Source organism: Melanostigma gelatinosum, assembly GCF_949748355.1.
Source record: "Melanostigma gelatinosum genome assembly, chromosome: 20".
In the NCBI taxonomy this organism is placed as follows: Eukaryota; Metazoa; Chordata; class Actinopteri; order Perciformes; family Zoarcidae; genus Melanostigma; species Melanostigma gelatinosum.
The window spans coordinates 6,703,287-6,714,782 of NC_136653.1; the positions used below are offsets into that span (position 1 = coordinate 6,703,287).

General features: G+C 42.2%; 1 protein-coding gene across 1 annotated transcript; it reads left to right on the forward strand.

Moving 5' to 3' along the window:
* Window positions 1-7,220: 7,220 nt before the first annotated feature.
* On the forward strand, window positions 7,221-10,622 carry LOC306794291 (DNA-dependent protein kinase catalytic subunit-like; the record flags this gene model as incomplete). The annotated part of the gene is made up of 11 exons (XM_079292330.1): window positions 7,221-7,383; window positions 8,348-8,424; window positions 8,508-8,612; window positions 8,864-8,938; window positions 9,136-9,244; window positions 9,368-9,480; window positions 9,596-9,695; window positions 9,798-9,853; window positions 9,958-9,988; window positions 10,072-10,229; window positions 10,362-10,622. The coding sequence occupies 11 exons, from the start codon at window positions 7,221-7,223 to the stop codon at window positions 10,620-10,622; spliced, it is 1,248 nt and encodes a 415-aa protein (XP_079148456.1).
* Window positions 10,623-11,496: the final 874 nt, after the last annotated feature.

Consider the following 11,496-nt stretch of genomic DNA (forward strand, 5'->3'; position numbering starts at 1 on the left):
AGGGATTTTAAGGTGTAAAGATTAAGAAATGTAATTTTGTCACGTGTAAAAGAACAGTCAAGGCTTCTCAGTATGTGTTCTCTAGCCTACAGACTGTATCCTGATCCTGCCAGCCCCAAGACATGGAAGGCAGTGACTTTCAACGCACTCTATCTTGAAACGAACTGAACAGAAATACTTGAAATGATATCTGTGTGCATGAATTCTTTGCCTCTGTTTAGATAGATAGGGAGCCTTTCCCTGGATTGAGTAGGGGGGAGGTCTCCAGGGACATTTGAATAACTACCTACATTTGAGTAGCTAACTCACAGTGAACTGTGAGTTAGGGGGGAATTGTAAGAAATTTGAGTAAAAAACTGTAGTTAGTAGATATAATAAAAGTGTTTAATAATTCATAATTAATAATTCATAGTTAGTCATAATCATAAGGGTTTCGAGGATGCATAATTAAGATAAACAAACATGCAGAAGCATGAAACTTCTGCCAAGTTGCAGAAGTATAAACTTTCATTTTGAAGGATTATTATAGATGGGATTAAAACGTAACTGACAGTCATTGAATGTGATAGTAAACACAGGGGCAGACAGTAGAATACACTCCTGGAAGGTAGCCAATAGCAATTGAGATAGACGGAAGGGGAGGTGTGTCAAACAGATGTGGGAGGTTTTAATTTAAAAGACTTTTTCCTCGCTCTCTGTGCCATGGCTCCAGGACGACAGACGTGTTCTCACCGGAGGAGCCGAGCGAGGTTTTTTGCAAATGGGGTTTTATTGATTTAATATGTCATGGGAGTACATACTCCAATGTATAACTGTAATCGTGCTTACATCAGTGGAATTAAATTCCTTATAATTGTAAACCAGTTTTGGTAGTCATTATTGCAGCGTGTGTCGACGGCACAAGGAAGCCGGCCACATGGCTGGCTCGGCCTCCCCTTTGTTATGAGGTAAAAAATACTATCTTAACAGTACTCAGACCTCATTTTATGCTGGCCTGCTAAGCAAAATTAGCTTGGACAGACTACAAACCTCTTGTGCTATGACTGGAGTGATTTTAGGGTTCATTAGGCATTTAAAAAATAAAAAAAATAAAAAATGTTCAATGCAGGTGCTGTTTTTCAGGCGAACATGAAACTTTTTCAGTTTGAGCTGTGCCATAAGTGTATCAGTTATTAACCAGTAACATATACACAATTACATAATTGAACACATCTCACAAGTGTTACCTGTAGTCTGCAATCAAAATTATTAAAATAGACATTGTAGTTAGAGCTGGGGACTCCGAGTATGGGAATGCAATTTTCGAGCAGAGGCCTAACAATAGGGCTAGGGCTATAAAGGTTTTCTAGGAACCTTTGATTTTTGTTAATTACCTTGCACCACCTTCGCCTAGTGAACAGATAGTTAATGAACAGTAGAAAGAGGGATGGTTGGACTCTCCGAAAACTGGTTTCAGCTCTCCCATTTAGTTTACTCTTGTTCAGTATTTTTACACAGTTGACAGTTTTTACCTTATTCAATTTATTTTTGTATCGCCCAAAATTACAAAGTTGCCTCAGAGGTCTTTACAATCAGTACACATGCGACATCCTCTGTCCCGGAACCCTCACATCGGAACAGGCAGAGACCTGTGGGAGAGCAACAGAGGCGGGATCCCTCTCCCAGGATGGACAACAGTGCAATAGATGTCATGTGTACAAAATGAACAGCATAACAGAGTTACAACACATATGACAGAACCACAGCAGGAGGCAAGACCATAGTCCAGGTATAACTAGGATCCACGGAAGCCTGCGAGGCGAGAAAGCACAGCGACTCCATGGAAGACGCAAAGTTAGGCATGTGTGTTAAAGATATCGTGTCAGACAGAGTCAGTCAGAAAAAAAGTCAGAGTGTGAGACAGAAAGTCAGTAAGGCTCATAGGCAGACAGCGTCAGAGAGACAGTCACACAGAAAGTCAGACAGACAGAGTCAAGGACCCTCTCCATTGCAGGCATTTGTGGACTGTTCGAGACAATAAGAGACTCACACACACTGAGAGTTGAATGTTTATTGTATGATTTCTGATGTGGTCTCAGGAGTAATTATTGAAGGTCGGGCCTGTAGACGCAAACTAGTGATGTTACGAGATGTGCCGACGCTTCGAAGCGTGTGTCGAGTAATGGAGGGGGCGTTTCCTCGAAGCGCGTATCGAGGCTTGCTTCATTTAGGGGAGGAGCCAAAAATGATAACGTCTGAAGCCTCGCTGCCCGGCTGCACCACGTGACTGCGTCGGGAAGTGGTCCAGATTTTGCCGGGAGGTTTGACAGCAATATAAACCCCTCAGGCTCCATTCAAAATGTGGGTTGTTGGTGGAGAGTTGCGGTCAGTTGAGAGTTTGGATAGTTTGGAGAGTTTAGAGAGAGAGATAGTTTGGAGTGTGAGGAGAGAAGGATAGGTGATAAGATGGAGCCAGCTAGGAAGAGGAGGATTTCCCCTGTGTGGGAACACTTTGATTTGATCACGCCTAATAAGGTAAGCTAAATCTAACTCTATTTCAGACACATTAGGTTTGCTTATCAAGAACTGTATTTTTCACAGTTTCTTATTTTATTCAAAGGTCAGGTGTTTATAGAGCTCCAAGGAGTTGGGGTACAATAACAACACCTCATCCATGCTAAAGCATCACCGTGCCTTGCATGAGAAGGAGGAAACTGGAGCTTCACCTAGCCATTGTAAGTCATTACAATATTACAAATGCAGCATCACAATTTTTCCCTGTTCACTTTTGTTTATTGTGCAAATAAAGACAGGTAACAGACACTGTATTTATTCTCTTTTAACCAGCCACCAGAAAACAAGAGCTGGATGAAGCCCTCGTCTCCATGATAGTGAAGGACACACAGCCCTTCAGTATTTAAAACCAAAAACTGTTTAGAAACTGTTATTTCTGAATAAAAATGAATAAAATATCCCCTGTCCTGTAAATCACTGTCCAAGTTCCACAAGCATATTCAGTCCCCTCTTCCTAGTTCCACAAGCACTTTCACTGTCCTCTGCCTGCTGAAGCCCATGCCATTTTCCTAAAGTGACATAATAACATTATTACACAACCTGCCATATCATATGATACTACCATTTTGGGAAAATTTACACAGAATACATTTTAAAAATATTTTATTATGCACATATGTGATCATTTATGTACAGAAATTATTTGGTCATACATTTTTGTAATTCATAGTCATTCCCAACAGCCATAACAGACACAACAATTCAATGCATCACATTATGTGGTTCAGATACAGCTGCCTGTGATTATACACTTGGCCAGTAGGTGGTATCGTGTGCACATGAAGCTTCGAGAAATTAACCCTTTCTCGAACCAATTGGCTGAAGTGGTTCGATGCCTCATGAGGCTTCATCTCGCCATCACTAGTAGTTTAGTTATCTTTAACTAAAATGATTGAATATATTAATAGTGCTGTCAAATAACCTGCATGTTCAAAGCACTTACCTCTGCTGTCTCCTCTCCAGGGTGTTCGCCCTAAAAGAGTCCCCAGGGTACAAGAGCACCATTTTATAGTTCCGGGAAGGTACCATGTGGTAATTACTAGAGGGGTGGTAGGAAAATTGAATTCTCTATTCGGGCCGGATATGATCTCTATGGTGATGTCTTACCACCATAGAGATCATATAGATAATTGACCTTAGAATGTTAGGCATGTATTTTAATGTATTTGTTGTAGATTAGGGGATTGTGTTGTAGAGTAAGGAGCAGAGTCACTTATCTTACAGTGATGTGGAGGTCCTCGTTCAGGAGCAGACTGGGGGAAAAAAGTGGCCCGGGAGTTACTGTCAGACCGGCCCACTCAATACACGGCGCGTTGCCCACTCAATGCATCGCATGTATCGACCAGTCAGTGGCCTACTTGGAAAAATACCATACACTTAACATTATTTTGGATGATTACAAAGAAATTGCATCATATATGTTTTTTTTATAACATTTGGATCCACCAATTTGCCCGGATGGACACATTGAATAAAATGATACTGGCTATTGTAACACTCCAAGGTAGGTATCGTTTGCTAGATGAATATGCTGAACTCTGGGATAGTATCAGATGGTTATACGCAGTGGCGCTGGTGCACATGTAGGTAGGGCTGTTTTCTATTTCCCTTTAATAACTTGAGGGTTACCGTAATAATTCCCTTTAACAGGAAACGATACAATCTAACTATATTCAGGTTACCTTTAATTCGAGTTTACAACAAACGCAACAACACACACAATTTGGAAAAATTAAATGAAAGAAAACCCCTCGTCGCTCCACGGCGCTAAATCTATTTGAGGACGCTGATTGGCAAAATTGGATTTCACTGATTTATATCTTTAATCAGCATTAAAGCATCATTGGCTAAACTGTTTCATAGACCCGCCTCTTTGGGGCAGATTGCATGCTGGGTGTGTGTGTGTGTGTGTGTGTGTGTGTAGGGGTGCTGCCGGCTCGCAGATGGAAACCACGAGTGTGAATACAGATCGCGAGGAGTAGTATAAATCTTCGTCAGTGACTATGAGCTTTAAGTATTAGAGTAAATTTAACGTGTTCTGTGAAGCATAGAACACACTCGGGGTCGGCGATCTCAGAGCGAGGGCCGGTTGATGATGGAGGTGGTCCGGTATTGGACCGGCCCAAACCCCGTTAGCCTACCGTGGATTTCCCCGGTATCCCCGATGGCCAGTCCGCCCCTGTCCTCGTTAGTGGCAGGCTATATAAGGCTGCCATAATCATTACATCTAGTGCTGTCGCTGCCAGGACCACATGCTGCCCGTGGTCCCTGAAAGAGTTATGCCATGTATTTGTTTGTTTTTTGTCGGTGAAATAAACACCTGGTTGGTTTACACGTACTCTCTGTGTCCGTCCTCCTGCTTCCGAAGTCCGGCCGCTGCGTGCCAGCGTAACAGACGGACAGACAGAGATGGACAGAATGTCAGAGAGAATGTCGGACAGAAAGTCAGAGAGACAGACAGAAAAATCACATAAACAGACCGTTACATTCCCCTTTTTGGCATCTAAGGGATGCGGGGAGTAACGGTGCTAATTTCCCGGGGACAGGGAGACTGAGCAATGATGAAAATCAACAAAATAGTATTTATTTAGAAGTAGCAGGATCTGGGAGTGTTAATCTTGCACAGTGTTGTTTTTACACTAGAAACAGCACACGGGGCAGAGCTGCTCTCATCAGCTGTGAAGCTGTTTCCATCCACACGTTGTCTCACTCACAGGTCTGCTGTCGTGTTTCACAATGTGTGTAATGTGTGTGATATTTCTCCTTTTGTCAACTGACTGACATGTTTGGATTTGTACCACCTTAACCTCGATGCACATTAAGAGTTTTGCTGCATGCAAGTCGATGATTGAAAGATCAATTTGAAAAGTCGTGGTTCACGTCCATTAAACGCTTTTTCTGCTGACATGTCAAAATGTCTGTTAAAAAGCACTACACTGACAAGTGATGGATAAATAAAATCGCATTTCTTCAGAATGTGGATACAGGAAGTGTTCACTTTATTAAAACATATGGGTCAATGTTGCAAATGTTACTCAATTGGACATTATTACCGTAATGTAACCAGTTGTTTTGTAACCAGGATGAAAACTCACCTCTTCAAGAAGGCCTACCCTTAGCCTTCCTCTAAGCACTTACTGAGCATCTATTGTATTCATACTAGCTTATTGCACTTATTCTATTCATATTAGTTTGTGGCACTTATTGCGTTTGTTTCTGCACTGTACGTTGGCTCTGGTTATGCTCTTAGATGCTTGTTTGAGGAAAGGACATGCACTTATTACTTCTGGTGTCTAGTTGTCTCGAAAACCGATGTTGAATACACTAATTGTAAGTCGCTTTGGATAAAAGCGTCTGCTAAATGACTGTAATGTAATGTAATGTAATAATGCACGGGGAAAGTCATGTCACAAGTAATGACACAATAATAGTTAAATAAGTGAACTTGGCCGCAAAGGATGCTCCTCTGAATGATAGTGCAAAGGGCTAGATTGTAGAGACGCAGTATTAAGGGTGCAGGTCTGCTGGGGGGGGGGGGGGGGGGGGGGGGTCCTCTGGGAGGTGGGTACTGGGGGGGGGGGGGGGGGGTACTGGTGTGGGGCTGGTGTGGGGCTGCTGTGGACCTGGTAGCTCTGCTCAGACAAACAGCTGAAACAGAAACAGATAGATTAGTACAACAAACATGCTCTTCATATCAATGCAGTCATTGATAACGTTATTACGTATAAAGTTACAGAGACACACTGGAACTGATCTTCATTGACTTACATCAGCAGCATAGTTTTAGGAAAACGCAATCTTTCCTGCAATGAACTAAACGCCCCATTGGCGCACGATAGCAATTCATCTACCACATCGACAGTTTTACTTTGAAATATTCACCGGAAAACGTAGCACGATATTGTGTCTGCGGATACCATATATCCATGGATTGTTGATGGCTGAGAAACAAAGCATTAACAGATCATTAGTGTACACTGCCCCCCAGTGGTCATAGTGTACAACTACAGCGTTGTTTGTCAAAAATTGTATTCTATTACATATTTTATTAATGCGGTATTATATGTTCTGTGACCCCTAAAAGGCAGGGACAATCCTTTCACTCATGTTAAATGAAGATTCAATTTTCTTGGAAGTTGTCGGCTCTTCTGTCTCCTTAGTGGCCTTTCCCCTTTGCAAAGACGCTCTCCAAAAGTGATTTACTCATTTTCGCTAATTTGCGGGCTTAATTTTTGAGGTCACGTGACCGAGAAAAGCGTCTTGACATGTCAAGAGCCACAGACGGATGAAATTGCGAGAGAATCCGGTCATCTTTCAAAATAAAACTTCTTTCAGACGTTGATAATCAATAAAACGGAAATAATATAATATGTATTCTTTCTGTGCGGCACGGTACCAGTCCGCGGCCTGGTGGTTGGGGTCCACTGAACTAGAGGATACTTTATTTCACCAGAAGTTCACGGGACCTTCGCCATCGGAGCTTTTATTTTGAAACAGATGCATCCCATCCTGACTCTTCCTGATGTGCGTGACTGTTTGAAATGTAATGGCTCTTCCCTAGCATGTCTGCCAGAGTGTACTCTTTCTGACTACTTACTGTTGTACTTATGAGAGAAAGTAATGTGGCTGATGGGATGCTAATGTTAGCTTAGATCCGCGCTGCAGTTATGTCTTCCGAGAGGAACCCTGCTGGAGGCATTCAAGTGCTTCTTCTGAAACTTCACGAATCTCTCTCGGACGAAGACACCCGAGCTGCAGCTTTGAGATGTCACGATATCATCGGTGACTTGGGACAGGAGTGCATGCTAACAACAACCGAGAACGAACTTGGTAAGACCATAAAGTCCGTCAAATACTCCGCGCCAAACTCCAATAACAATCTGGCAGTTTAATGTTGACGATGCTTCTGCTGTGCATGAGCCTTAAACACTTTGTAGGGTGAGGTGGTGTGTGGATCTTTAGAAGCTACTTGTTGATTCGTAATGCATAAATTATTTCAATAATTGCGCATTTACTTTTGTTTTGTTTTGCTTGCCTGCATCACATCAGGCTCTTCCGCCAAAACTCTCTGCGGTGGGCGGTAACGCTCAGTCAGAATGCAATATAAATACCACGTGACAATAAGCCAAGCGTGAACGCTCCTAACGCTACTCCATTGGAAGTCTGTAATAGTACACGAGTGAAACAGTCTCCAAGCATAAAGTGTGGCAGCATTAAAATACTTAAGTGGATTTGCAACAACGGATTCAAAAGTCTGCACGCCACAGACTCCATGCATGACTCCTTTTCCTCAGGGGAACTCACCAGTTAGTTCTTACCTCATGCAAAACATAACATTATGACCATATTTTCATACTGCATGCTCGACCTATGACCGTGGCCATCTCTCTTTCTTGGCTCCACTCAGCATCCTGGCATCAGCTTCTGCGCTCAGTGAGAGCTACAGTCACTCCCTGTTTATCTAACATGTGTTCTCGCTTGCTCTCCACTTCACTTCAATTCAACTAAAGTGTTCTTCATGATATCTAGATTATTGTTTTAGGTCCTCAAACTGATCAAGTGTGAAGTAAAGTTATAGCACATTACTAACACAGTTGGTGTTTAGTTGTTGTTTGGAGGCAGAATAACACATTTGATGATTAGAGGCTTAATTAAAGATTGCACAGATGTATTCATGTATCAAAGTTCACAGTGCTCCTAAATGTGCAGAGTTTTGTGTTTGGTGACACACACACTGCGAAAACAAATATTAACATTTCCTTCTGATTCCGTCTTTGCATCTTTGGTCTTGAAGCTTTACAGACGTCCTTATTGTTCTCAAAAGACTGTGTACTGCTCAGCTTCCTCAGGAAGTCCCTGGCATCAGATGAGGTAGGCATCTAGGAACATCGAGTGAACAATGACGTCGCTACACTGAAAAGTTCTCGTGTTGACAGAAAACATCTGTTTTCCAGTTCCGGGACACCCGAGTTGAGACCTTGGGTTTTTTGGAGAAGTTCTTGGACAGGGTCTCACCAAGAGTCAAAGGTTGGGAGAAGACTTACGCCACTGACATAAGAGTAAGTTCCCCCTTTAGAACCATGAAAAGGAACAATCGTTACACATAATGCTGCATCCGTGCACTCAAAGTAAATTCAGTGTCCGACTGATACTGATACTGACGCAAAGTAGCCTCTATATATGTATTCTTCATACACCTCTCAGTATAACACAAGACAAGTGAAACGTACCACAAATAAAACTGACTTTTGTTTGTGTACATGTAATACCTCAAATGAATCATGTTGTTTTTCTCCATTTCTTTGTGCAGGACACATGCATGGCTGTGTATACAAAGGAAAAAGCAGCCAAGTGTAGGACTCTCGTGCTGGAGCTCCTTATCAAGGTTGGTTTCTCTTGGCCTCCTGGGTTCTTTGACATCAGCCGAGTGTGTTAGCTGTGCAACATGAACTGAGCGAAAGAAAAGATCCACTGTTGACAAAATTCCTTATTTATATGATCTTGCGAGAGTCTGTTTGACATATTTGTGAATATGGAATATATCTGCTGGCTGGACCTTGTTCTTGTTCTTACTCTCCTCAGGTTCTCCAAACAACAAAGGCTTCCAGTGTGGTGGCAGAGCTTCGAATCTGTGATATATTCAACAGATATTACGGCGAGCTCTGTCAGAGGAGCAAACTGCCAGATTCAGGTGAGTCTTCGTTTTACGGCCCGAAGCCAAAGTTTGGTTTAACGCTGGAATGGAGATGACCGGAATTCATGCAGGAGATGAAAATGTAAATTACGTGCATTTAAAAAAAATCTTTTGTTTTAGTCCTCGGCAAAATCTACGAGTTGCTGGGAGTTCTCGCAGAGGTTCACCCCAGCGAGGTGGTCAACAACTCTGACAAACTCTACAGAGCCTATCTAGGAGAGCTCAAAGAACAGGTGTGTCAACAGGGGAGATGGCACAGAGTGTTTGGGCAGAACTGCTGTCCTCTGCACTTATTGTATTTTCAAACGTTCCCGTAATCAGTTGTGTCTGTCGATCTGTTCCTTTCAGATGACCTCTTCAACAAAGGAACCAAACCTTTTTGTTGTAGCTGGATGTTTGAGAGGAATCACCGCTCTTATGGTCAACTTCACTAAAACAATGGAGGAAGGTGGGACGCTATATCTATTTCTTTCACAATTTTCAACCAAACATGCCGTTTCTATGATTCGTGCGTGATGGTGCATGATTAGTGTGCGTCTCTGACTTGCAGACCCAGCGACGTCTAAGGACATTTTTCAGTACGCCCTGAAGGCCGTCAGCCCCCAGGTAAATATCCCGTCTCTGCTGTCCAACTGTCGAAATATAACATCCCGATTGAAATTGACTGATATATTTTAAAAAAACGCTTGTTTTCTCATCTTTTGTTGTAGATGTCAATGACACGCTACGCAGTCACATTTGGTAAGGACTGTTATTTCCATAGCAACACGAAGACGAAACTCCCTGAAAACTCACGCGTCTGTGACTCTTTGTCTCTTGAACAGCCGGCCTCAGATTACTTGCCAGACATGCGTCCCAGTTCAGCAGCTGCCTCATGGACAACTACAGAGCTCTGTTCGATGTCATGTCCAGGCTCTGTGGACACATCAACGCTGAGATGAAGAAGACGAGTTACTACGCACTCGAGGCCTTCCTCAAACAGGTAAAAGCTCCGAGGCTTTTCCACACAGGCGAAGAAAACAAGTCGGGACGGGTTATCGGCACCATGATGAGAATAAAACCGCCTGTGATACACTCGTTGTCATTCCAACACATGTTTTTTTGTTATTTTAAGGTTGCAATGCTGGTGGCGGACAATATCGAGGAGCACAAAAGCAAGTTGAAGTTCTTCATGCAGAAGTTCTGCGGCATCATTAGAACCATGGACTCGACACATAAGGAGCTGTCCATTGCTATACGAGGATATGGATTCTTTGCCGCCGTACGTTTTATTTGCTTTCAATACAGCTGTAGAAACCAAAACATATTTGACAATAAACGTATGCACATGCGTTTCAGACGTGCGTTTTTGCTGCGTCAGAGTCATGATGCCTAAGGCAAGGCAAGGCAAGTTTATTTGTATAGCACATTTCAACAACAAGGTAATTCAAAGTGCTTCACATAAAACCATTAAAAGCATCAAAACATAAGGCAAAAGAAAAGGAGATTTAAAAACAATTAAGAACATTCATTAAAACATTAAAAAACAATGCAAGAAATAAAATGCAGTGGTAAAATGCAGAAATGCAGGAAATTGATTAATATATGAATTGAATGTGGTTCAATTAAAGGCAGCAGCAAACAGAAAAGTCTTCAATCTTGATTTAAATGAGCTGAGGGTCTCAGCAGACCTGCAGCTTTCTGGGACTTTGTTCCAGATATGTGGAGCAGAAAAACGGAACACTTCTTCTTCATGTTTAGTTCTGACTCTGGGAACAGAAAGTAGACCAGTCCCAGACGACCTGAGGGGTCGGGATGGTTCATAAGGTAGCAGCAGATCAGAGATGTATTTTGGCCCTAAACCATTCAGTGCTTTGTAAACCAACAGCAGGATTTTAAAGTCAATTCTTTGTTGGACAGGAAGCCAGTGCAAAGACATCATAACTGGAGTGATGTGATCCAGCGTAATACACACGCTTAGTAAAGAGTCAAAAACAAAAGCCAAACAATGTAACAAGCTCTGCACCAAAGACAAACTGGTTTAAAGAATCACAGGAATTACATTTCATCAGATTTCTAGGAAATACAAAAAGTTATGAGTCTGTCAAATAAAATGTTACAAAAGTTTCAGTAACACAAAGAAAGAAAAAACAAACATTGATGTAGTTTCTTTAAGGCTACATCCACACTACATTTGAAAACTGAGTTTTAAAACTAAAATGATCTCCGTCCACACAACGTTTCAGCACCGTTTTCGAAATCTCTGTCCA